We start from the raw sequence: 27,869 nt of genomic DNA, 5'->3' as shown, positions 1-27,869 counted from the left end.
ACCACATTACAACCCAAAATTATAGCTTTGATTAAGCTTTGAAAATTGGACTTATTATGCTCTTCGTTACAACCGTAGAGCTGCTAACAAAACCAGTCGGCATTTGACGTTTGAAGCTTTTCGAGCAGATTTATTAGAGGTTTATTGATAGCAATAAGATCGTCAATATATCTGAGCATTTAGCCATGGTGACTGCTGTAATAAATCCGCTATAAGAATCTAACTAACTAACTAACTAATAACTAACTAACTAATCTATAATAAATCTAACAAGCATGAAAATTGTTACTTGGGATGTGATCTGAACACCCTAAAACTATATGAATATTTTTGTTGTTGTGCTCCAGAGAGCGCTCTGCAGCAGATATGCTTTTTTCCGAAAGATCTCTGCACTTGGGTCACTGAGAGCTAAACTACTGGACCTACTATCACACCGAAAAATCTCGCTTTTTGCCTGCCCCGAACATGATTAGATTGGCAATCATACTACAATCGCAAAAATTGGATACTGGCCCGTAGCGAGAGTAGGAGTCGATAACTTTAGCAGTTCCAACCAGGATAGCGTGTTCCTTTAAACGTGTTTCATTTTATCTGCATCTTTGACAACGTGTTGGATTAATTTTATTTTTGTTCTTCGTATTGTGGATACGTACATTTAAATTATTCTACCGTTAAAGATTCGTCCCCATGTTATAACATTTTTAGACTGAATAGTCAAAACCTCCATATTCGATACTTTAATCTTCTATGTATTTATTAAACATTTACTTTCTTTCTTTCGTTTCAGGTATTGCAGCATTTTATGGTACCTAATTTCCACTTGAATGAATTGTTCTTCAATCTGGTAAGAGTTCTTCCATTGTAAATCGGTTTAATTCACTTATTTTCTACAGCCTCGAAGAATTTCCACAATAGTGGAAATATCAATGATTGAATATGTCTGGAACAAGTAAATAGTAAAGAAATAAAAATGTGAATAATTCCGACTAAACAATCAATGCTAAGTGGTTTGGTTCTAACTCTAGGCGGGCAACGGCATCAATCGTGGAATATCTCCTTGAAACACCAGTTTCCGTCCCAGCCGTTTCAAATCGTTCGGTATGAATCTGCAATACAAAGTCATTAAAGCATTAATTACAAACCTAATTCTGACGTTCACGTCAGCACAGTGTTGACAGACACTCACTCGTATTCCTTCAATCCCGGACCCAAAATCCTCGGCAAAAAGACCTGCCGACTGTTGGTGAGGATTCCTTTGACGGTCAGGTGTGCCATTCTCTCCGGTGCGAAAATTGGCACCCTGCCGATGATTCTGGGAAAAAATCATGAATTATTCAAGCTTCTTCTTCCACCCACCTGTCATAATGTACTCACTTCAGTTTACAGAGCATGTCAATTAGTTCCTTTCTGGTGGGCATGAAAAATGGGAATGTGATTGTGGTATTTATTTGATTCGATACTCCTTCGTAGTAGAGCTCGTCACTGAAGGCTTCCATCATACCACGGAGACCGTATTTTGAAGCAACGTAGCATATCATTCGGCCCTGTGGGAGGTACGCTGTAACGAAATGCAAAATTGATAATACGTATGTATGAAGTTTTAATTACATCAAATGTTCATCATCGTTGGAACATACACGCAACGGAAGCAACCGCCACAATATGACCTCTCTGCCGTTTGATCATCCCATCGATGAAGGCACGAATGGTCTGAAAAATAATGAATAAAACAAAACTAATTTATGATTTGATTAACGCATATTTATGTTTGAAAGAATGGCATTAAATCGTATCATTAGTATCATAAGCTCTTATTATTTTATTTGCGACTTTTTGATGTACAATCACAGTGATGTTCGAAAGCAAAACGTATTCTGGTATTTACATTTCAGTCATACTAAAATCTAAAAAAAAAATATTTTTGGTTTCCTAGTCCATGAGTTTAGGAACTCCTTTGTTTTTCAGCAACAGCTTGGTCGCAACTCTCCTGATATCCACTGGAATAGTTCTAAAAATAAGCAAACAGGGGATTGAAATATTGCGCCAACAGAATAGAATTTCTGTAGCAAACTTACTCATAGTGGGTCAGGAAAGGACCCACATATTTCGGCATGAAAACGTGGCGTTGATTCCGAAGCATACCACTGACAATGGCTCGTGCTGTTCTCTTGGTCGAAAAAATTGGCATTCTCGACAGAATACTGCAATGTAATGTGTTTCCAATTAATCAAAGTCCCCGAGCCACCTCAAATACACACACAAACTTACTCCAGCTTCTGCAAAGTATTAATTACTTCTTTGCGCGTATTCATGAAACACGGGAACACGGTGGTAGTATGGATTTCGTTCTCGAGCCCATCGAAATATATCTCATCGTTGAGCGCCTCCATCAAGCCTCGTACTCCGTACTTGGAGGCAACGTATGACACCAAACGTCCCACCGGGACGTACGCTGTCGTTATGGAGAAAAGTTGTTAGCTTTAAGATGCGACTTACGGCAACGAGTGTCAACTGGGTACTTACAGGTGGCAGAAGCAATTGCCACAATGTGACCCGAGCGTCGAGCAACCATGCCTTCGATAAATGCGCGGAGGGTCTGCAATGAAAGAAAACAAAGAGAACATGATTGAATCTCAAGTGTACTGTCAGATGGGACTTACGTCGAAAATGAGAATGAAAAGTTTCATTTTTGTGAGATGTGCTGATATAGTCGGATCCTTGTGTCAATATCATTATTCTGCTCAGCAATTATTATTGATTTGTCAGATCGGATATTGGATTAATATGACAGTGATAATAATTGACGATATTTGAAGAGTAACTGTGATCATAATAAAAAATCTTCAAAGTTGCTATTGTTTCGCGTTGTAATAAAGACGACGGCTCACATTATTCTAAGAAAACCATTCGGTGAGCTCCGGCTTTAACTTTTATTTCTACCAAAATATCCTTAGTGATTAAATTAATAATGGATGGGTATGATCTTTGTGTAGTTCAGAGAAGGTTTCCAAAAAAAGCAAGCCCGTATAGATTTATGCGCAAAATCATTAAAAATACATTCGAATCATCACGAGAAATTAAAAATTACTTAATTCAAATATGCTCCCCGGTCATGAATTTTATAAAACACAGCCCAACTTGTTATTCTGGCCGAAATTGACATTCTTCCAAGATAACAAAGTAGATAAAGTATGATAACAAATGTATGGTACAGTGAACCTTTTGTACAGCTGGGTTCTTCTTCTGATTGGCCTTCAAACTTGGACATTGTCGCCTCGCAGCTTAGAGTCCATAAAGCATTTCCACAGTTATTAACGGCGAGATTTCTAATCCAAGTAACCATTTTTGAATTTGTGGCTACCGCACGATGATATTTTTACGCCCTGGGAAGTCGACCAAATTTCCAATTCAAACATTTCATAGACCGGAACGGGAATCGAACCCAGCCACCCAGCCATCAGCATTGTCTTGATTTGTATCCGCGCATCTTACCGCACGAGTATGGAAGGCCTCTACAGCTGGGTTCTCTCAGTTTATTAGGAATAGTCGCGTATTGTTTTGAATTGATTTTGTGCTTACTGTTCGAATTAGGACAGTTCACATTCCAAAAATGTTCGAAATTTCCAACTCCCAAACGTCTGTTAGCATCATTTTAGTAATTTAGGAATCCTAGCAAAATTTCAGTCTTTACGAGACGAGCCAACCTTGGGCTGAAAGTCTCTTTAATAAAAATATAAAAAAAAATTCAGACAAGTTGTTGGCTATTTAGGGGAGGTGCGAAGACAATTTATTGAAGTCCCTTTACAACTATCAAATCAAATCTAACAAATTCTTCATATTTGTTAAGACACAATATTTCGTCTCCTTCATAATAGCATCGCATCTCATAACTGAGACATGGCCGTATCGCAGCTAACTATTCTCTATTCAGTTAGACATATATAAAGTTATTATCTGCGAGCCAAGTTACCATTTATGCAGTGGTACCTATATCATGTGAGTAATACGAATGCTCTTTAACGAGATAATTTCTCGTTTGCTGTTTATCCTAGTATTCTTCCCCTTCCTATCATGTTTTTGGTGCGAATTAGTTTAACAGGCTATCCAATAGAAACAATACACAGAACGTTATTAAAAATCTAATTCAATGCGGTTTATAAACCAGTAATCAATCTATTCAAAACAAAGCACATCAGTTGAACAGTTGAAGCAATGTACGTACACTGAACTTCAAGCAAGATACTTACCCAAAAATGCGACAGCAGGTTAATCTCCAACACTTTCTGGATGTCTTCTGGCTTGCCTTCGCGAAGAGACATCAACGGCAGCACACCGGCATTGTTGACCAATATGTCGACCGATCCCAAGCTGTTCTCGATTTCTTTGCGCAGCCCCTGCACCGCATCAAAGTTGGAAATGTCCGCCTAAAATCATCGAAATAAAAAAAAGCTGATAGCAAATAAAAGAAAAAAATATCTCTGGCGATTCATCAGTCAGAATTTTCCATTAATAGTTCGATGGCCGCCAAAGTTTGTTGTCAATGTGCACAAGCACTCGCATAGCATAGACCATAGAGCATATACAGATAAACAAGTCTATCGGGTAATGTTTCCCACCAATTGCATAATCGCACTTCAGTTGCACTGTGTTTACCCTTCTGCAGCGCAGTCGTCGTCGGACGTTCAGTGCAATGCAATACTTGGGCCGGTAAACGAGTTTAGAGCAGTTTGGTTGTACATTGCACATAACTTTACTGAGCATGCTACCGTTGCAAGTGTGCTTACTCGTTCGATGTTTTGTTTACGTTCACATGCGAAATGATGGAAGAAAAAAAGCTAGGAAGTTTTACGGAAGAATTCATACTTTGCTGCAGAAGCACATTTCGGGTGTCGAACAACACTGCCGCGACGAGTCTACTCCGATTGGTTGTTTATTATGCGATTATTTGCTTTGATATACAGAACATTGTTTTACCCTACGTTTGCACGCCTATTATGAATTGGATTGTCTTCCGCATGTTTTATAACGGAACCATAGTGGGCGTTATGAGAATGTAATAAAAACTACATTCATATATTAACCCTCTAGGGACCGAATCCGCCTTTAGACAGAGAACTGTTAATGAATTTTCGAAATTTTCAATATTTATTTATTTTATTTATTAATTTATTTATTTATCATATCATAACTCTAGCGAAATATAATTCTGGAGAATAGCATAAGTCTATGCGTACTAAGAGTGATTGATAAATATATGATGTTATAATGATAATTGATAATTTTCAAAGTTACAACACAGCGAAAAATTTGCAATGAAAATTTTTGTAGAATACCGTCGTCGGGGGTGACAATGGGTCAAATGGGGGTGAGAATGGGGGTGTTTCAACTACTTAGAATGCTTGTAGAATGGATTGAATGTATCTGAGGGCAAAAAGATTAAAATATAAGAGACCTTTTTGAACGATTTTGCCGGTGTGGCCCCACTTGTTAAATTACGAGCTACTACAGAATTCCACCACTGGTTTATAGCTTTGCAGATACGTTTTTATATAGGGGGAATGACGGCTTTGGCAGGTTGTGTTCTATTATTGTCAGGGTTTTTTTTATGACTGATTATGCTCAAATTTGGCCTAAACATGCTTTGCATATCAAATAATATTGTGGCCAAATTTCATATTGTGGTCGACGAAAACCCCCCTGACAATAATAGAACAAAACCTGCCAAAGCCGTCTTTTCCCTTACCTATCTTTTATTTTTACTCCGATGGCCGACAATAAGGCCGATTCAATCTTTTTTAACCGATTCAATCCTTTTTTTAAATTTTCATTTCAATATTATTATTAGTTATACCAGTTCTAAATGTGATACAAACCATAAAAATACGTGGAGCAAATTTGTTTAGGATGTTTTAGACAGTTCAAATCTTTCTTTGATTTTGAACTAGATTATCTACGTGACTTACAAAGCGATTCGTGGGGTCTCGGTGGCAATTTGTAGTTGGAACAGCTTCTTGGGAATAGCACAAAGTAACATGATTACATACACATTTCAGTTTTCCCTGAACATAAACATTCAATCAACCCTCCAAATTATCCTTGAGGTCTGATCCTTGTCATCTAACTGATCAATAAAGCGTTATGTGGAGTCTTGATCACATATTTTTTAGCTAGATTAGCTCCATGGGGCATCACTTTCTTATTACGTACGAACATATTACAGTACTCCCAGGATATCTACGATACTCCAAACTGTTCTTCAACTCAGATCTTGGCGAAATGTATGGTTAACAAAGTGATCTACGGGGAACTAGCTATACATTTGAATTATAATAGCCCCTTGAGACATCACTTCATTACTAAAATCATGCCATCTCCCGTTTTGCAAACTATTCTTGAGTCACAATGTTCTACGACAGCGGTTCTCAACCTTTTTCATGAGTGGTACCACTTTAGACCTTTGCATTGCTTGAGGAACTCAAGTTGAGGTACCCCTTGTATTTTTTTTTAATGAAAATTGAACAAAAGGCTCATATTTCAAAAAAAAATCATCGGGTTACCGACGAAACAATTAAAACTTGGATTGATATTTAAAAAAAATTAAGTCGGCTGGGTTCAATTCCCGACTGAGTTAGGAAGTTTTTTTTAACTTTCCTAGGCATAAGAGTTTAATTTCAACATGTTGGCCTCAAGATATATATGCAACAATAATATATTGGCTTTGAAAAAATCGCAGGTAATAACAATAAAAGCGCCTAATAAACACTGAGCTGCTATTTGGAAATGCCTCAGTGTAAATATGCCATTGAAATATAAAAATAAATGTTCAAAATTTTTGAAATTCTCGGAATTTGTTTTTTATTAGTATCGGACAATATTCTGAGGATATGGGACTCTTAGTAAATCTTTGGAATTCTGTACGAAATTCTAGGAATTAAAAGGATGTTACTGGTGTCCATTTCTGACATTTTTTATACTCCAAAATGTGATAGAAGGGTTGACTTTTTAAGGATCTTTTAACAATTAAGTTACTTACGCATTTAATTGAGAAACTAAGATAATAAAACTGCGTCATGCTGCTGCTGATCATGTTGGATTCGAGAGGAGACCCGAATTGGTCTAGTCATTTTTCATGCCTAGAGAAATTGTAGGAATTTCGATTGTTCATATTATTTTTCCTTCACAAACCGTTGTAGCAGAACTCTGTCTGAAGCTATGAAATAATAGTTTCAAATGGTTTGTCGGCGTTCTGGTGGTTGAAAGGTAAGTATGCCTGCTTCTCATACGAGTGTGCCGGGCTTAATCTCAGTCTCTGCTGTTTGTGGTTTAAGAGACGAAAATCTCAAGTCCATCCTTAGGATAGAAATGGATCACAATCACAGACTTTAACCCCGGGCATCTATTGTGCGTTACAGAATTTTTAGTTTTTTTGCATCCTCATTGACGCTCTACTGTTCTAGTATAAACTGCAAGAAAATGACTAACCCTTACGTAGTTAGTGTATGGTCTTTATGAACTCCAGGACTCTATTTAAAAAAAAACTTGCGTTGAACTTCTCTTCATTAGTATGTCAAAATCAATGCCCGGTTTTTTCCAAACCTCACTGAGGAGAACTAGTTCTTATGAATTAGTCAAAAAAACGTTGTGCGGGCTTCTTTTGACTCCGGCACTACTATAGATTATTTATTTCCTAAAAACAAATTAAAGCTTAGCTTAGCTTAGACTGACTGTACATAATAATGGTTACTACTCCGTGATTGATCAGAGCTGGTGCAAATTGCACTTCGATCCAAGTGAATAGTTATTGGGGTTTGCCATCTATTCTCGAAGTGCACGTTTCAGCAGCTCGCACATGTTGATCAATAACGGCGCCGGCCAAGTCCTTACAGTCAGTTGGGATAGGAAGGGAATGTAGTGTGTGGTAATTGTGGCTACTAGAGACCGAGAATACCTCTGCATCTCCACAATTACCACGGGAAGAAAGTTTTGTTAGTACGGTAGGGTAATTAGAAACATAGATCGGGATGCACTATGGAAAGTGATGTGATGTATGGAACTTCTATTCTACTAATTAGTTACGATATTTCGAATATTAGCATTTCCTTATATTGTTTAATTGTTCATTCTTCGCGAGGATAAACAACTAATCGATTGTGAACGATTGTGTATTTGAGTTTTGAGTCAAGCACCTGCAACAGAATACCTTTAAAGCGAGGACAGTTTAACCACGGCTGTTTAACCACTTTGATAATTTTCGGAAAGTCAATCAGCAACCCTTTTTGAATCTCAACTTGTGGTTAAATAAGTAAGGGTATGCGATAACACACTTTTTCCTAACGAAACGAAACGAAACGAAATTTAAAATGTCTATGTTGATTCGGATCGAATCGAAACGAAATATGGATTTACTTTCGAAACTTCGAAACGAAACGAAATCAAGGTTCATTTGATTCGAAATTTTTCGAAACGAAACGAAATTTCAATTTTTTTTTTCGTGGAATTTTGATTGAATTGGTTTTACATTATGTACGCAATTCGGATTTCACTTTTTTGAAGTCAAATAACTGTTTTACGACCAATAGAGTTAAAATAACAGAAGAGGCAGTCTGTGATAAATCACCGCATTCTCGCCGCATATACCATTGGCGATAAGGCAATAACCCAGCATTTATGCCGCTTTCATATCAGAAAGTATAAAAGTATGTGTGTCCTTGGCATATGAGAACAGCTGTTGAAGCCTCTTGAAAGGAGGCTTCCTCCTTCTGCAAATGGAGGCTTTCGAATCTGTAGACTCTAGAATCATATTCTTAACATATTATTCAACATTCTGTTTTGACCCGGTAGATTGCATAGAAGATTTTTAAAATTTGTTCATTCTAGGTTTTGCCCTTTTGATCTTTTGTCCCACATCTTTTCATCCATTGCTGTGGTTGTGAATGACAGGATTCAATAGGTCATGATTTACTGATCGTCATGCATAGGATAAGGGAGGTATTTTGGACCACCAGTTCGAAGGCTCATATTTTGGACCACTGAGTGCAAATTCCTCCTTGTGGTCCAAAATAAGAGCCCCCGTTAGGGTGGTCCAAAATACATCCTTTACCCTATTATGTACAAGACAAAGTTTAGAAATAAAAAAAATACAAAACTTTATCAATAAGTTTGGATTAAAATTGTAATTCATCCGCCATTAAGCATTTCATCCGAGGTACCCCCTGGGCCCGGCAAAAGTACCCCTAGGGGTACATGTACCCCAGGTTGAGAACCGCTGTTACAAAAGACCGAGGAATGCTCTGCATCTCCGTGAGCGCTACGGGAAAGGAATCGTTGGTTAGTAGAGAAGGTAATTCATGTGAAGCCCCTAGGTAAGCGACTGAATATTTATTGTAAACAAAGTTATTTTGAAAACATGAAGACGAAAACTGTGTTTCAAATCAATCCAACACAATTCAATGTGCTTCGTTTAATAAGCTTCTACAATACGATCGATTCCGTACTAAATAATTTTGTGCTCTTCGCTGCAGACATTTGTTTTATCACTTCGCGTTCTCCCACACTAGCTGGCGTGATCAGCATCTACAAGATGCCGTCCCATGACCAGCAGCAGCACAATCGATTCCGCATTCATATTGTACAAATAGTAAAAAATATCACAAAATATAAATTTGAAACTTAGAAACACTGAAGACGTTTTATAGAAGAAAACTGCATACGTATTTGTCGACCAATAATGGGGTTATTTATGTAGTAAGCGTTAATAGAAAAAAATGTATAACCTAAAGTTTTGAAAACAACTTAACGATTTTGTTTAGCGGCGCAGCCAAAATTTTTGTTAATATAAAGAACGGTTTAAGTTTAAATTTGTTTCGAAATTCCGCGGAATTCCGTTAAATTTCGTTAGAAGCTAGTTTTTTCTAGCGAAATTTTTGTAATTTTACGAAACGAAACGAAATCATGAAATGCGATTTCGCCATGCTAAAATTCCGCGAAATTCCGCGGAATTTCGTTTCGAACCACCTGAAACGAAACTTTTCGAAATACCGCATATGCTTATAAATAAGGATGCACAGCCAGACATATTTTGACGATTTATGTTTATTTTACTTGTCGTTTATATGTTCTTGTGTGTGTTTTTTTAACATTTATACCCTTTATGCATTCTATTAATGCATTTGTAATAAATTATCAAAAATCATTAGCAACATTTATTGCCGTTAATATAAAAGTAGAAGTGTGTTGGGAAAACAAAACAACACCAACAGTTTCTAATCACTAAATGTGTTGCTAGGACTAAGATAAGCTCTTTTAGAGGAATGCTCCCATCTGTCGCAAGACGAGTACAGTACAACTTCATTCAACTAGACTGCGTTGCAATCTCCACAGATACGAATCCCGACCACAACGGCAAAGTCGTCATCAGCGTCTCACTTCGAGTCAAGCATGAGACACCAAAGTCGGCCCCACAGCTTAGCCAGAAACACACTGGAATAGCACTAGTCTTATGACCAATGATCAAAAGGTTGCCCCTAAAAAAATCGAAATCTAAATTAAACTATCATTGACGAACTGCAGATAGAAAAAATCAGTGGATACCTAGTTGTGAGACGTTTTCAGAAAACTAACCTGCAGTATCCAGTTCTATGTGTATTTTTTCAGAAATTTTGCTTCTAACGCTGACCCAGTCTTTCGCTGTTCTTTAAAATCTCATTACTGGTTTCAGATTTCCAAACCATTCTGGAGTTCAGGCCCTTGGCCTACCAGGTTATTGACGCTTGGTACAAAAACGATCCATAACATGCGTATGATTTACGATTTAGATATACTCAAATCATATGATTACCAATCCAATCCAAAAACCAATTACAACCAATCACTTTCATACAGGCCTTTCGATTTGTCTATATATCATGTTAAATTAAAATCATATTGGAGCTCAGACCAATTCTGCCATAATCTGAAAAAGTGACGTTTTAACCATTTTCCGAAAATGGTGTTAACGAGTAGTACTCATCGTGCTTTTTAACAGAAAAATGGAAAACTAGTATGTTGTAATTTGGCACATACGTCACTTTTTCAGATTACGGCAGAATTGACCTACCATGAATCTGTGTCAAAAGGTCGAAGGTCAAAAGGTCGAAGGTCATAAGGTCAAAGGACAGAAGGTCGAAAGGACAAAAGATCGAAAGGACAAAAGGTCGAAAGGACAAAAGGTCGAAAGGACAAAAGGTCGAAAGGACAAAAGGTTGAAAGGACGAAAGGTCGAAAGGATAAAAGGTCGAAAGTATAGAAGGTCGAAAGGACAAAAGGTCGAAAAGACAAGACCGAAAGGACAAAAGGTCGAAAGCAAAAGGTCGAAAGGATAAAATGTCGAAAAGTCAAAAGGTCGAAAGTCAAAAAATTGAAAGTACAAAAGGTCGAAGGAAAAGAGGGTCGAAAAAATAACAGAAGGTTGAATGAAAAACAGGTCAAAAAAAATATTAAAGTTTCCCGTCTGAAGGCGGTCTTGGGCGTTAGAGGGTTACTAATTGACTTCAAAATGAAACACAAACATTCATCAATCACGTAAGGGAAGGGGTTGAGCGAAGTGTGATGATCTATACAAAGTGAGGGAGGCTTGAAAACTCGCTATTTTTGCGTTACGTAATTAATGGATCTTCCCTAATGCAAGTTTTGGCAATGCCATACCCCTCCCAACTTCACAGCGTAATGTAACGGTTTCTAATTATAAAAATAAATGTATTTTGTATATTCGTGCATAGTTAGGCCGTTACAAATATTTAATTAACTTTTTGTCTTACTGGTCTGCGAAAGGTCAAGGGAGGGGGGATAATAAAAAATAAAAACTAAAATAAAAAAAAATCAAAAAACTCCTCGGATTTGTTAAAGAATGTTTTGAAAATCCTCAAAATTATCCGAATTTTATTTTGTTGCAACCTCAAAATATTATTTTTTGGCAAAAAAATCTGAGGGGGGGGGGGCTAGACAAAATAGATTTTAAATATTTGTATCGGCCTCACTTAAAAACACATTATGTGAACAAAAACGTATCATCTTTTGAGCACATAAAAATAAATTATTGTCATTAGAAGATGGTATGTTAAGCTAAAATTATATATTTTGAATTATCATTTTGATGAAAATGAGTAAAGCACTATTTTCATGAATTACAATTGAAGTTATTAAAGCCTGGCAATACTTTGATAAAAATAAGAATACCCTATGTTTTAACAAAAGGAACATTCTAAAATGAAATGTTTTCAAGTGTTGGTATTTCATATGCGGTAGAAAATGAAATGTTTTCAAGTGTTGGTATTTCATATGCGGTAGAAAAATGCGAAACTCGAAAGAAAAGGTTATGAATAAAATAATGAAAAGAATCAACAATAGAAATAAGGTTAAGCACAAAAAAATATTAACGTGCGAAACTCGAATGACAAGCCTTTGATTAAAAGAAGGAAAAATTCAATAATAAAATATAATCAGGCGAAACACAAATAAATATAAATATGTGAATCTCGAAAGAACGGCCTATGACTAAAAGAAGGAAAAATTCAACAATAAAATATCAGGTAAATCATAAATGCGCAAAGGAATGGTTGATCAACAGTCAACGTTTTGCCCAATTTTTTCGACCTTCGACCTTTTGTCCAACAACCGCAATTTCTATCTTTTGTTCTTTCAACTTTTTGTCTTTCGACTTTTTCATTTTCGACCCTTTGTCTTTCGACCTTTTTTCTTCCAACCTTTTGTCCTTCGACCTTTTGGCTCAGATTTTTTTGTTCGACCTTTCGACCTTTTGTTCTTTCGACCTTTTGGCTTGTATTTTTGTTTAGACCTTTCGACCTTTTGACCTTTCAACTTTTTGTCCTTTCGACCTTTTGGCCTTCGACCCTTTCACCTTCGACCTTTTGACCTTCGACCTTTTGATATTCGACCTTTTGTCCTTCGACCTTTTGGCTCAGATTTTTTTGTTTCGACCTTTTGACCTTTTGACCTTTTGACCTTTCGACCTTTTGTCCTTTCGACCTTTTGACCTTCGACCTTTTGACATTCGACCCTTTGACCTTCGACCTTTTGTCCTTCGACCTTTTGGCTCAGATTTTTTTGTTTCGACCTTTTGACCCTTCGATCTTTTATCCTTTCAACCTTTTGTTCTTTCGACCTTTTGTCCTTTCGACCTTTTGACTGAGATTTTTTGTTTCGACCTTTTGACCCTTCGACCTTTTGACTCTTCGACCTTTTGTCCTTTCGACCTTTTGACCTTCGACCTTATGTCCTTCGACCTTTTGACCTTCGACCTTTTGTCCTACAACCCCTACCATGCTATCTAGGCTCGGAAAAAACAATAACAACTCATTGAATTCATTTAGGTCAAGAGACAATGCGTATGATTTACACTTTAGATATGTCCAAATCTGATGTTCTAGGTTTTTCAAATCGTTCTGGAGCTCAGAGCAATTGGACTACCAAGTCAAATAGGCACGGAACCAAACTAATAGTAATTCACTGGTCCACCAGACCAATTAAGTTCGGTACAAAATCAGTAGCAACTTTTTATATTCATACAGGCCTCTAGAAACCATGCCTATGAATAACAATTTTTATATATTCAAATACCATGAGCTAATTATGATGATGATGATACTACCATCTATTGTAGCAAGGCGCCTGCCTATAGCACTGATCATATCCGGAAAACGATTTGATCATGTTTGTATTTCATCAAACTCCAAAAATGATTGGGGTGGTTCATAAGCAGACCCATTTATGCGAAATCCACGGAATGAACAGAAAATCTTCTTCCAGGAGAAATTTCGTATAAACTACATTTCCCAGATTGACCCAATACCTGGGAAGGTGAGCCTACCCTTTATCCACCCTTTATAAATCGCTTTAATCGGGTGGTCTTTTTTAAATAAAAGTATATAATTTGCATATGCAAGTAACAATAATGAATTAATAGATACATTAGAATTATGTCATCAAATGGGCTTGCCATGCATGTCCAGGATATTATCTGAGAAAAAGTTTCGTTTTCAGTCAATGTCAATGGAAGCCCAAACCTCAGGAAGTATTAAAAAGTTGAAAAATAGAATTCTTGAAGCACTCCGCCACTCCGCTTCGGTCGAATCTGTGATTCATTCTCGTTGGCTTGCACATTCTTGTCTGCAGACTCGAAGCCGTTCCACTAATGTTCCCTCAACGCCAGTATTGTACCGGAGGTAGACGGTGAAATCGTATAATGAAGTTGGACACTATTTTGTTGTGGTGCAACAGATTAGGAACATATAAGGTACTCAAATAAAACACTTCACTGTTAATATTCGTTTTCATTGAACTTAATGGAACTCCGAAAAACAAATTAAATAAAATTTGGAAAAATGACGGCACACACTACGATCCTTCTATTTTCGCACACTACGATCCTTCTATTTTCTAGAAACAAATTAAACGTAAAAAACACCAAATTTGAAATAGAAAGTTGCCATCCAAAAATCAACAAGACACCCGAGTTATGATAATGGCCATTTGATAGTAGTTCTTGTTTCAAAATGTGCAAAGTCCCCCAATTTTACAAAAGAAGCCATGCACGACGGTACTTGTTATGTGCAACTGTACATGATAACTATGTTAAGTTACGTGAGGACTGATTTAAAAATTCGACTGAAGTATCAAGGACATGAATCTCACTTTGTTTATGCATGTATGCATGCATGCGAAGACGGGGCTTGATGTATTTCTTACATCGCGCACCCATAGATATGCTCAACAGAAAGTATTTATGCTGTTATATTTGGAAACTTAACGGAATAGGCTGAAAAAATACAGTCGTTAAGCGTACTCGAAAAAAGTTCATAACATTAGTATTCTTTGCTATTTTAATACAAAGTCCGCCATTACGCATTTTTGTCTCAGGTACGTGTACCCCAGGTTGAGAACCGCTGTTCTACGAGCCCGTGGCCAAACTTATTGAGTTCGGATCTTGAAGAACTGAACTTCGCCATACTTTTGAGTTGAAGAAATATATTGGACGCTGTTTATCTATCATAAACAGGTTACAATTTTTTCATAATCCTACGTTAAATAATGCGTCTTTGATGATGTAATAATGTCCCAGGGAGCTGATCCAACTCATAAAAATGCCAGGGACATTGCACATTTTCTTGTTTATTGTTTAAAATATCAATTTTTGAACTTGAGGACATTTCGTATTGTCGTAGATAATGCTCATGTTGATTGTTAAGAGCATCAAGATGTGAACTTGACTACAGTTCAGATTGTCGTAGATATTCTATACAATAATATCCCTAATAGCTGACCTAACTCATGTTGATTATTTGGAATATCAAAATCTGAACTTGAGGATAGTTCGGATTGTTGTAGATATTCTGGTAATACTTTAAAATATGCATGACTAGCAGACCCGACAAACTTCGTTTCGCCTGAAATTGATTTATTCACTGATTAGTTTTTGAGTTATGCCGAACTTGATGTTTCATTTGTATGGGAGCACCCCTTTCCATAGGGGGAGGGGTCTCGAACCATCTTAAGAACCTTCCCCGGCCCCAAAAACCTCTGCATACAAATTTTCAGGCTGATCGGTTCAGTAATTTCTGAGTCTATAAGGTTCAGACAGACAGAAAATCATTTTTATGTATATAGATTATGTAATGATGTCCATAGGACTCAAAATTTGAGGACATCGCATTTATTAATTTTGATTATTTAGAATATAAAAATCTGAGCTTGAGGATATTCCGAGGTATCGTAGGTATTCTCACAAATTTAGTTCTGAAATTTAAAAATTTCTTCGAAAAAAAAACTCTTTAGTGTTTCCTTAGTAAATTTTTCGAAATTTCCTCGGCAAAATATTCGGGATTTTCTCTCCAAATTTGTCAAAATTTCCTCAGCAAACTCATCTTTTTTCCTCGATAAACTCTTCGATGAATTCTTCATAATTTCCTTGGGGCTCTTCCCTCAGGAAATTTCATCAATTTTTTTTTGTGCAATTTCTTCAAAATTTCCTTGAAAAAATTCCTCAGCAATGTCATTGGAATATTCATGACCAATTTACTGAAATATCCTCGCAATTGCTTCTGACTTTCCTCGGAAAACTTTTTGTGATTTCCTTAGCAAATTCTACTTAATGTCCTTTGTGCCAGGGTTGTTAATCGATAAATTATCGTTGTTAATTTGACGCTATTTTTGATTCTTCGTTATCGTTAACTAATATTCGTTGATTTATCGATAATTATCGAGCAAATTGTAATACCGCTACAATAGATCTAATAACTGGTCGCAGTGGCACACCCGAACAGGAAAAAAAATGTAATACGTACACCAGTTCAAAATACAAATATTCTATAGTTAGTTTTGCCCAACCAAATTTAGGCATTGTCGTGAAAAATTAAGTATCGTCTTTGAATGTTGAATTGAATTTTGATGCAATGAAATAACCGGATTGACCAAAAGCATCCAAATGATGAATGATTCAATTACGCAGAGTTCCGCAGTTTTCCATTGTAAATCATCTGAGAAGTTTATAATGTTTGAACTGACGACTAAAAGTCGCTTCAACTTTCTTTAGCAATTTTCAGAAATTTAGCGATGGAATATTCTTCGGTATTTCATCCGTGGAACATTCATGCGAGATTATATCTATTGATTTTCTTTTGATTTGTGAATTATGTAGACATCTTAGAATTATGCGTGAGAAACTTTAGTGGCGTGCCGAAGCAAAATGCGCACCTCAAAGGAAGATCATTTTATCTTTACTTAGGTGATTTTTTATTTTAATAATAAGCTCATCACTGAAAGGAAAAAAATCTTAATTTTGATAATTAGAGAAAAATTGATATTTTAATTAGAATTGGAAAACTCGCTCGTATGAATAGTATCCTGTTCATCACTTTCAGTATTGTCGCAAAGTCACAAGTCGAAATCACGTACTTTTTCTAGTTGTTTTCCAAAAGCACGAGATAACGCGCATTAAAATGAAACTAAGTAAAGGTATAACATTTGCTTGTTGATGCTGAACAATCTACTTTAGTTTCAGACTCAACACATATATCACGTGATATTTGATATTTTTTTAATAGCCAGTAGCCACCATAACTTTCTAAAAGCCCAAATCTGTTTGAATATTTTCTTATTTTATTACTGACTGTTATATGAATTCAGTGTTTAACTGGATGTGTTCGAATAGCTAAATTGAATTCTGAATTGAAATCAAGCCAAAATCTGCTAGACTTGCGGTTAGCAGCACTGTTGGCTTATCATAATCTTACAATTGGACTCTCGAACAACTCTAGAACGGAAACTGTTTAACATACCTTGTAGAACTTCGCCTTCACACCCATCTTCTGCAAGTCGTCCACCGTTTTCGCCCCATTGGTCGCATCCAGATCGTTAACCGCAATGTTGCAGCCCTCCTTTGCCAGCTGCAGACAGATTTCACGTCCGAGCCCGTTCGCACCACCCGTCACCAGCGCCAGCTGTCCGGCGATTTTCTTCTTTGGCTGTGTCACGAACAGACCAACCGCATACCGGACTAAAATGGGAATCACCAGCACCACAAACGTCAAACAATCGAGCACAACCGACAAAGCAAACTTCAACGTTTCCAGCCCGCTGCTCCGACCGCCGTTTTGCAGCTTCCGCAGGGATTCTCCACGTGGGGCCGGTTCGTACGGTGTTGCCCCGATATCGCTGATGCGTTCCATCTTGCTGATCCCGCAAACAAAGTTTCACCGCACAGGCTGAAACTGGTGCGGCCGATCTGCGAAAAATGTAGTGTCTATCTGAACTGCACTGGAAGACCCTGGCAGCGCACAGAATGTGACTTTATGGTCTCAAGCCGACCGTGGTTCGCGCTGAACTAAGTTACCGATTGCTTGTGCTGACCAAGCTAGGCGCACGTGTTGACTCCTTCATAGGGTTCCCACCATACGGGGCAGGGAAATGCAACCATCGTTATTGGCGTCGTCGTCGTCGTCGTCGTCGTCGTCGTCGTCGTCGTCGTCGTCGTCGCTGCAAACGTAACTGACTATGTACGTCTGGGCTCTGATGCGGTGCGTGCATGCGATTGCCGTATGCCGGGTATCAGTTTTGATTATGTTGGAAGCATATTCATAGGCACTTGCTGTTCCGTCTAGGCTTGTTCGCCGTTGTGACAAGCCGCCGCCAGTGATGCTTGTTTATACGCCGTCGGCCATGGCGGTTTGGATCTTTCACGAATGGATATTTTTTAGGATTTGGAAAACTCAAAAAAGTTCTCCACCGAAACACATAAAAATTGGCTTTTATAAAATCTAGTTTTAAAGATTTGTGTTCTCAATGATATAATTATCGACCTATTAATTTCGGAAAAACGATGAAACAGATCGGTGCAGATGTCTATTTACATTCAAAAATCGAGTGTTCGATAAAATTGATTTCCGTATTGAGCACTTTCCTACTTGTTTTCGGCTGCTCCAGTTAAATACATTCATTGATGCATGATTTGAATATGTTGGTGAAAGGATTTCAGTGATGATTGAAAATCAATAGTTGATAGATAGTTAGACACTTCGTGGCAATCCACAGTTGAACAATTCTTGAAATGTTTGCAATTTTCATTAACCATCATGTACTCAAATAATTATTCTATGACACACCATTTTTGATTAATTTATATCTTTTCTCACTAGTTAATCGATTGACTTCAGTATTTTGAATACAAAGTTTCTTGGTGGTTTGTATGTAGGGTTACTGTTCCTGGAATTCATCTTATAGCTCCGATATTCATCCCATGAAAAACAAAGCAATGAAAAGGTATTTGATTTGTTTCTGTGTGTTTTTTCAGCAGTGAGCATGCATGTTAGCTAAAATAAGCGATGACATTGGTGCAGTTTATCTTTGTGTCACGATGAAATGAATATATGTTCAGTGAGATGGAAAACGGAACAGTTCCCCTATTACAATGCAATTAATCATCGCAATGCATTCACCAATAATATGAGAAAAAATCACTTAGCGCCGATTTCTTCACCTCCGCTTAGTCCTCAAACCAGCATATGGCTAATCACTACTTAAGAGCTAAGCGGAGGTGAAAAAATGTGTTAATCGTTTGAATGGACCACTCATTTCTTGCGCTTTCGTTCGAAATGAGTGGCTTAATTGTCAGTGCGGACTGTGTATGGCCGATTTCTGACTCGATCGTTTGGTTATTTTCTGCTTTTCATACAAATATCATCCCTTTTACTAAAAAAACAAACAAAATGCTGATGATTGTTTTCAACTCTGGAACGCAACAACCAATTCAAGCATTTTTCAATGGGAAGTAATGTGAACGAATGTCTGTCGTATACAACTTGTGCCAATCAATTGGTTAAGCAAAAGTGCCTAAGAGATGAGTGGGTTTTTTTGTGAGCACGCACACATACAGACTTCACCCTTGAACTTTTTTTTTATTTATTTATTTATTTAACTTTTATTGCTACTGAAGTTAATGAAAACTGTGTACAGTCGCCTTAAAGTGCAATTCAGACAGAGTATATGTATGTACCAACTAATTATTTCAATGATTGTGATTTGTAATGTTTAATGTAATGTACCTATTCTAATGTTGTTGGTTCAAAGTTTGTAGCAAAAAAAACATGATGGACATCTTTAAAGTGCCGGAAAGGAAGCCATTTACCCAACCGTACAGATTGTACGTCGGGGACTTCCCAACCCTACGAGTCCAGATGAATAGGTTAATGATCTTGGTAGCAGATCCCGCGCCTACAGTCGCGTTACTTTTGATAGTCGTAGGGAGCCAGCACTGTGAGGTTAAGGGTTTTTCAGTGGAAACAATAATTCACGTCATCCGACGCTAGACACACTATCTTTGTACAGTGTGGTTTCGCAATCGTGATGAGTGTTTTATTGTTGAATTGGTACTAATTGCTCAGAAATGAACGTAACTTGTCCTTAAAATAAGCTAGAGTTCTTGCAGTTTTTATATCAACAGGAAGATTGTTGAAAAACCGTACTCCTCTTTGAAATATACTATTCTGCGCCATAGATAGTGATGAAACTTGGTAGATATGATTTTGCTGTCTAGTACGTTGTGAATGAACAGTAGATACTCTAATAAGAGGTATATTACATTTTATCAGACCATGTTGTACTTTATACTTATAAATCAAAACTTCAAACCTACTTAAATTATACAGATCTAAAACTCTTTCATTGTACAGATCAGAAGAGCCGGTTAATTTTTTTTTTATTCCTTTATTTATTTGTTAGGCACTCTGTGTTACTTGACCGCTACTGTGCCGAGATCTACTGTGGTATTCTGCTCTACAGAATCCACATAGAATCTATTTTTAAATTTTCCATTACCATTATTGTTATCGTTGCCAGTCCATCTCATCGGGGGTCTATTGTGTCCGTTTGTCCATGTCGTGTATTCAATGATCGTTGCATTGTTCGGTTGCCATTAATCCGGGTAACGTTGGAGGAATGCCTCCGAGAAGAACAGTTTTGTCAGTCATCATCAGGCAGCCGTGTCGGAGAGGCGTATTCCCCAAACGCCACCGTACGGACTGCGCTGCTGGCGACTGACGAGGGTTTGGTGGAGGGGCTGGGAATCGAACCCATGACCATTCGCTTGTAAGGCGAACGTGTAGCCAACTACGCTACGGGACCCCCCTAGAGCTGGTTAATCTAGGTAATTTTTTGATGGTTTTTATAATACCATTCTGCAATCGCGATAGCTTGAGTAAATTCGTATTATTTGCACTACTCTAAATGCAATTCATATACATTAAGTGAGGATGCACAAATGCAAAATACAATTTCCATGCTGTATCTTCCGTAACTATTGGTCGTAATTTTTTAAATGCAAATGCCATAGTTTTAAGCTTGGTTTCGACGTGTTTTATGTGGTATATCCATTTGAGGTTGGAGTCAATTATTAGACCAAGAAATCGGGTATATTCAACTTGTTTCAAGCATTTGTTTCCACACAAAATTCTTAGACTCGAAGGCTTGGGAATATCCAATTGAACAATAATTAGTTATTGTTCGATATTCTGACTTGGTGACAGGTCCACCGTGGTCGTCCGATTATTGATAAGTGAACCAAGATGAATACACCACTAGGTGTTTCCAATCTGCAAATTCACGATTTTAGTATGGAAGAGCCAGCCGGTTTGTTTTCGTTTTGCACTAAAAATGAATTTTTCACCCCCGCCTTCTTCTCTAGTACTGTATTCAACTTGGTGTGAACGAAGGATACCCGATCAGGAATACATAACAAAATTATAACTCAATTCTATCAATGGTTGTTATTTAAAACAACGTGTGTTATAATTAGATAATTCGATAAAAATGTGTCTTCGGCCAGTTTTATTTCATATCAAAATTATAACAACATTAGTTATGTATATTTACACAAAATAATTGCCTACATTTTTTGATATTGGAAAAAAGCGGAAGTAATCACCTCCAGTATAACTTGAATCAATGTTCGATGCTAATAGCTAGTACAAAGTTAATTGCCTACATTATGGATGGAAATCCGGCGTTGCAGCGTACCACATTTTTATACGTAATGTAGGCAATTACCATGAAAGTAGATTTTTGTACCTCATAATCATATCAACGGTTGTTATAATGTTGAAATGAAGGTAACAACCTCTGATATAATTATGTTACGGCTAGAGGGAATTTTGATATAATTTTTGTTATTTTAACAACTAACCAGCCAATTTTATAACACATTTTGTTAATTATTTTTCTGAAATAAATAACTCCCCTTGTTATAATTTTGTTATGCATTCTTGATCGGGTAGTTCTCCCAACAACAATTCGTGGCTCATTTGCCTCGGCGTATAACATACGTTTATCCATATCCACTTAAACCATGCATGAAGGCCAGTTGCTAAGTTTAATGTGCTGGTGCTAATTTTTAAACTAAAGAATAACCTCATGCCAGAATATTTAACAAACATTATTGTTAGAGGTGGCACGGCAAATGCTGGGTAAAGCGTACCATTGGTACTTCGCGTACCTGAAGGAATAAAATAGACCCCATCTCGCGGTCCTTAGCCTCTTACCCAGCAACTCCTATCCCTACCTCCCCGCGGTGCTGGCCGGGATACGAGCAACCTTAGGGAAGATCGGGTAACCAACCCCAGTGGGCACTATGGTCGTATGCTGACAGGGAAGGGGGGGTTTGCTCCTCTCCGGAGGTGCAAATCTTATTGAGCGTCTGTTCTTCATGTCAGGATCGGCTCACAACAGCGTCTGTTCTCCATGTTAGGGGCGGCTGATCATCGTCCGAGTGCCAGCGAGGGACTCTAAGTGAAACTGTGCACCATGGTCCACCGGAAATAAGGAGGAATGGTCCTCCGGAAATTTAGGGGGTTTGGTGTCAGGCCCTGCAAGCCAGCCTTTAAAAATCATAAGCAACGAACAATCAACAAGAGAGTACGGACCGGAACCATCGGCGAAGACCACTATTGTTAGAGGACGAAATTTACATCAGCATAGAACTAGGCAAATTGACGATTTACGTGTTGTACCATTTACAATGACGACAAATCAAAAGTCAATGTATTATAGAGGAATACGAATTTTTAATGAATTACCTTTAGATATAAAAAATGCAAGAACTATTATTGAATTTAAAAGAAAGTTTTCTGAATTTGTAAAAACTATGTTTATGTTAAGGTGAAAACTGTATGAATTAATTTTAATTATCTGAAGATAAATAAATGAACTATTATTAAGTTTTTTAAGGGCGAGTTCAAATTTATGCGATAGTTAGGTTGAACTTAAGCCAAGTTAATGAGCGACCTCGCCCTACGCCCTTCTATTCGGTAATCCGTTGGCTACCCGGCGGTCATCTCTTTCGTCCAACTGCTGACTGTATTGTGCATCTCTCGTGTTAGTAGAGGAATACCAGTATAATGAGCTTTTCGACTTCTTTTATTGCTTCATGGAGGCTATGCTGGGCCTACCTCTGCTGCGAAGTCCAGCAAGGTTCTATTCCAATGTTTGTTTACAGATTTAGTTTCCGCCCCTACGTAAGGTGTGGCCGACCCAGTCCAACTTGCCGAATTTCAGTTGCTATCGGTGTCTGGTGACAACGATCCGATGATGGAGCTCGTTGTTTAAGATCCAGTTGTGCGGCCACCAGGCACGAATTATGTACCGCAGACATCTGTTGATGACACACACAGCAACATGATGCCCCACCAGTTATCGCATACGGTCAGGTTACCCTTCAAGGTCACGTTCACTAAGATGCCCTGCAGTTGACCGGGAAAGTTTTGGTGCCCCAGATATTACGAAACAAACGATGCAATAGTTGAGCGGACATTATGGTAGAGCTCGAAACTTCGGAACTTCGGTATTGACTAAGCATATGCGGTATTTCGAAAAATTTCGTTTTAGGGCATTCGAAACGAAATTCCGCGGAATTCCGCGGAATTTTAGTATGGCGAAATCTGATTTTCTGATTTCGTTTCGTATCGTTAAATTTAAAAAATTTCGACAGAAAAATCAATCTTTTAACGAAATTAAACGGAATTTCGCGGAATTTCGAAATTAATGTTTAATAATTCCAATTTCCATATCATAAAAAAAATTCGGCTGCGCCGCTGAATAAAGCCATTCAAATTCTTCTCAATATTTTATACATATAAATTCTTCCACTTGATCTTATCTGTATCTTCAACAGAAACGCATTTGTTAATTTAAATAATATTGTTAAGTGAAGTAAAATAATTTGTAGATCTCATCGTTTTGGTATGCTATATTTTTATTTAAATTAACTGAGTTGTGTATGAAATATGTAATGTATTATGAGGCGTTTGTTCGATTTGTGCTTTCCTAGTTGTGGAAACTCTTCGATAAGCGAAATAATCCTCACTGTACTACTGAGTATTGTCCGTTTTCCGTTGTCTTTGGAAAGTATTCAGTTTAAACAATCATTGTTTAAAAGCAATGAAATGGAAATGATGACGTTTCAGAAGTTTTCCTGATGTAGTAGATTGTAAGATATTTGCAGATTTAAGAATGCTCCAGATTTGAGGCATCCTGCGATTTCTCATTTATTTCGGATTCTGGAACTGATTCATATCTTTCCAATTGAGATCATTGTCATGATCTAAACTTCTACCTTCAGATATTTTTGATTCCGTAAAATGCGTGGAAATCTATAACTTTCTCACATTTTCTAGATCCTTCAGATAATGGACTCAAAAGATATGGCAAAAATAATATTTTTCCATAATATACCAGAAAGTTACCGATGCCGCAGGTGGATTATTCAAGGTTTTTTTTTCTAAATAATTTTTGACTACACCACTGCAAGTAAAATAAAACATAGGTTTTTTAATTGCAGATTTATTTTTTTATGGTGATTCGATTATCCGGAGTGAAAATAAAATCGATACTTCGGATAATCGAGTCCAACCTGTATTTCGAAGATTCTGTGTGAAATTAATTAGGTTATACTGGCGATCACCTCTTCAGAGCTGCCTACTGAATAGTAACAAGGCATTCTCAATTGAATTGTTATATCATGTCCTAGCTTTCATTTTATTGCTAAAATCAGCAAATAACCGTATTTTTTACGGAAATTTGTTCTTTATTTTGCTGAGCTGCAGAAATAACGGCTTTACAGATTCATCATGGAATTCGGAACGTTTCCGGGGCACCAGGAAATGCGAGGCAAGTAGACTGTTCCACATAATCCGGGACGTTTAGCCACTGTAAGCTAATGCCTACATGCAGATAGCGTGAAAATGTTGCTAGAGTCAGCGCATCCCACGGATATTATTGTTAAGGTTCAACTCCCACCGCATTGCACCATAGAATTTGTGAAAAAATGATGAAACGAAAAAAGGTTTTCATCTAGCAGTCACGATTTTCGTTTATCTTCCAAGGCTAACTTCATAAAAAAACCCAGATTAATCCACCTAGCGGTGATGTTGCCTTTCTCGTGCATTATAAAAATAGTATTTTGGCCATTACTTTTGAGCCCATAGTCCGATCTGGCCAATTTCCAATAGGAAATAATGATAGAGTATCCTGCGTCGAATGCAACTTGTTGCGAGTAAATCGGTTAAGGATAAGTGCCTGAAAAATGAGTGACATTTTTTTTCTCAATTTTTCTATAAAATAGTGGTATTTTGGCCATAACTTCCGAGCCCATAATCCGATCTGACCATTTTTCAATAGGAAACAATGGTAGAGTATCCTGCGTCGAACGCAACTTGTTGCGAGTAAATCGGTTGAGGATAAGTGCTTGAAAAATTAGTGACATTTTTTTTCTCAATTTTTCTATTAAAAAAGTGGTATTTTGGCCATAACTTCTGAGCCCATAGTCCGATCTAGTCAATTTTCAATAGGAAACAATTGTAGAGTATACTGCGTCGAATGCAACTTGTTGCGAGTAAATCGGTTAAGGATAAGTACCTGAAAAATGAGTGACATTTTTTTTGGGTTGGTGCGCACAGACACACACATACACACACACACACACACACACACACACACACACACATACACACAGACATCACCTCAATTCGTCGAGCTGAGTCGATCGGTATATAACACTATGGGTCTCCGGGCCTTCTATAAAAAGTTTGTTTTTGAAGCGATTATATAGCCTTTACGTATACTTAGTATACGAGAAAGGCAAAAAGTGATGGATGAAAAATGCCCCTCATCATAAAAAACTCACAACGTAAAAAAAAAATACTTTAAGTACATTCAAAGTTAATTGCCTATATGCCGGGTATTAAGCCACCCGGAGTGGAAATTAATTACTATGTCTGAAACTTGATTATGCATATGTACAACATGTGATAGATTTAGTTCGGAAAAGGTATTGGAGGGTAACCGCCCCTTCGGTGTGGTTTGATCCCACGACCACATGATCCCACCGAAGGGGCGGTTACCCTCCAATACCTTTTCCGAACTAAATCTATCACATGTTGTACATATGCATAATCAAGTTTCAGAAATACTTTAAATTAAAAAAATAATATTTCAAAAAGACCTTAGTAAAAAAAATTAAAAAGTCGAGTTTTGTATTGCAATCAACTGCTTATCTGTTGAAAAGATCATTTTGTTTTTCAATTTTCAAAGTTTTACATATTCAATGAATCTTCATGAATTTGGTCGAAAATTTACCTGGAGACTTAAAATGGTGAACAGATCTAATCAATATGAAATCTGTTGGAAATATTGAGCGAAATTAAGCGATGAATATTCTAACGTTGTTTATGGTGAGGGGCATACTTTTGAAAATGGTTAATGAAATCTGGAGCAAAATAGAACGAACTCGCAGGTTTCCCCAACACATGATTTTAAAAATTTCAATTGAATTAAATCATTATGTTGCTGCCAAGAAAGCCAACGCAATTGCAAAGTGGATTGATCCGTAGATAAATTGATAAATAATTTATTAATTAATAAAAAATATGTCCTACTGATGCCGGAAAGGTCAAGGGGGAGGGGGTAATAAAAGATAAATACTAAAAAAAAAAAAATCAAAAACCTCTTCGGATTTGTTGAAGAATGTTTTGAAAATACTAATAATTTTCCGAATTTTTTTATGTCGCGTCAAAATTTTATTTTAGAGAAAAAAATTCTACGATTTTAGTTGACTTTGAAATTTTTTTTTAATCATTCGTTTATTTGGAAGGCTCATTTGCTAACTCTAAAAATATTAAACAAAATTATTTTCTCCGCGGTTTTTTTTTATTCGTTTTTTGCATTATTTATATAGGTAATGCTAAAAAAACTATTTAATAAAAATTTCGCGGAAAAAAAAATTAAATTTCGTTTCGTTTCGTAAAATTTCGAATCAAATGGACCCGGATTTCGTTTCGTTTCGAAGTTTCGGAATAAAATTTGAATTTCGTTTCGTTTCGTTCCGATCCAACAGTAGCATTTCTATTTTCGTTTCGTTTCGTCAGGAAAAATTGTGTTATCGCATACCCTTAGTATTGACGCGTGTTATATGTCGGATCCTAGGCAAATCATGCCGAGATGGTGGTGGCCTTGCTGGCATTTGAAAAAGTTCTTTAAAGAGCTCGTATAAGCGTTTCAGCTGGTCAATTGGGTCGGTCAACTATGCAAGTCGCATATTTCACATGCATCGTTGCAGCTATCTTCGCTCCGGTTAAGCGTTGTGTGATATCGTAGAGGATGCTGCAAATGTCCTCACTTGCTTTCTCTCTCTTTTTTCGGCCAAGGAGTCCACCCACGCCCGCTTGTCCCGTCAACATGAGCGTTTCACTTCCTTATCCGGCGTTGACGGGTTAAGACTCTGATTCTTCTTTTTTTTTACGTTTAATTACGTCCTTCGGGAAGATTCTGGGGAGTCATTCTGCAGATTCAAATTTGAGACCGTCACGAAAAGTGACAAGGAAGTATGGGCTAATATCTTAGCCATCTTTCAACCAATTTAGGAAATTTTGTTATCTATCGATTGTTAAGATTTTATCAACTATTAAAAACAATTGATTTAAAGCGCCAATCTATTGAAAAATTGAATTTTGCCAAGCACTGTTAAAATAGGTAAACCAACCAATTTCGTATGTGCATCACAAGCACAGACATCAATATTGTGCAGCTTACGGGCTGCGCTCTAACTCTCAATTTAATTAAGATTTCATGGAGAGCGGACACGAGGGCCGCAAAGTGCTGTCGCAACGATGACGCGTCATGACGCCGGTGGAAGCAGTTCCAGCAGTAGGCTGATCATCGAGAAGCCGTCGCCAACAGCAGCCGCACTCAAGAAAAATTTTCACGTAATGAGTGATTAGAAAGGTGAATTGTGGATTGAAAAACTATTCTTTCCAGATCAACGATTTTACTAGAGG

General features: G+C 37.3%; 2 protein-coding genes across 4 annotated transcripts in view; one reads left to right on the top strand and one right to left on the bottom strand.

Annotated features, from left to right (window-relative positions):
- The window catches only part of LOC134210913 (basement membrane proteoglycan), a 654,698-nt gene that overhangs the window by 370,157 nt on the left and 256,672 nt on the right, over nucleotides 1–27,869 (top strand). The gene's annotated exons all lie outside the window — the stretch shown is intronic.
- On the bottom strand, nucleotides 731–17,887 carry LOC134210905 (17-beta-hydroxysteroid dehydrogenase 13-like). Of its 3 annotated transcripts, none has more exons than XM_062687339.1 (7): nucleotides 17,331–17,887; nucleotides 4,248–4,424; nucleotides 1,638–1,710; nucleotides 1,375–1,558; nucleotides 1,187–1,312; nucleotides 1,001–1,106; nucleotides 731–929 (listed from the first exon to the last, which is right to left on the bottom strand). In XM_062687339.1, exons 1-6 carry the CDS (start codon nucleotides 17,718–17,720, stop codon nucleotides 1,022–1,024), a joined length of 1,035 nt encoding a protein of 344 aa, XP_062543323.1. In that variant the 5' UTR covers nucleotides 17,721–17,887; the 3' UTR covers nucleotides 731–929; nucleotides 1,001–1,021. The 3 variants fall into 3 exon arrangements, with proteins under 3 accessions (XP_062543323.1, XP_062543321.1, XP_062543322.1); XM_062687337.1 differs by having other exon boundaries at nucleotides 731–940; nucleotides 1,021–1,106; XM_062687338.1 differs by lacking the exons at nucleotides 731–929; nucleotides 1,001–1,106; nucleotides 1,187–1,312; nucleotides 1,375–1,558; nucleotides 1,638–1,710 and adding exons at nucleotides 1,793–2,008; nucleotides 2,076–2,201; nucleotides 2,269–2,452; nucleotides 2,524–2,596 and having other exon boundaries at nucleotides 17,331–17,884.

The sequence above is a fragment of the Armigeres subalbatus genome, chromosome 2 (genome assembly GCF_024139115.2).
Source record: "Armigeres subalbatus isolate Guangzhou_Male chromosome 2, GZ_Asu_2, whole genome shotgun sequence".
Classification (NCBI taxonomy): domain Eukaryota; kingdom Metazoa; phylum Arthropoda; class Insecta; order Diptera; family Culicidae; genus Armigeres; species Armigeres subalbatus.
Note: the sequence above shows the minus strand (reverse complement) of the source record. Positions and strands in the feature narration are given on the sequence as shown.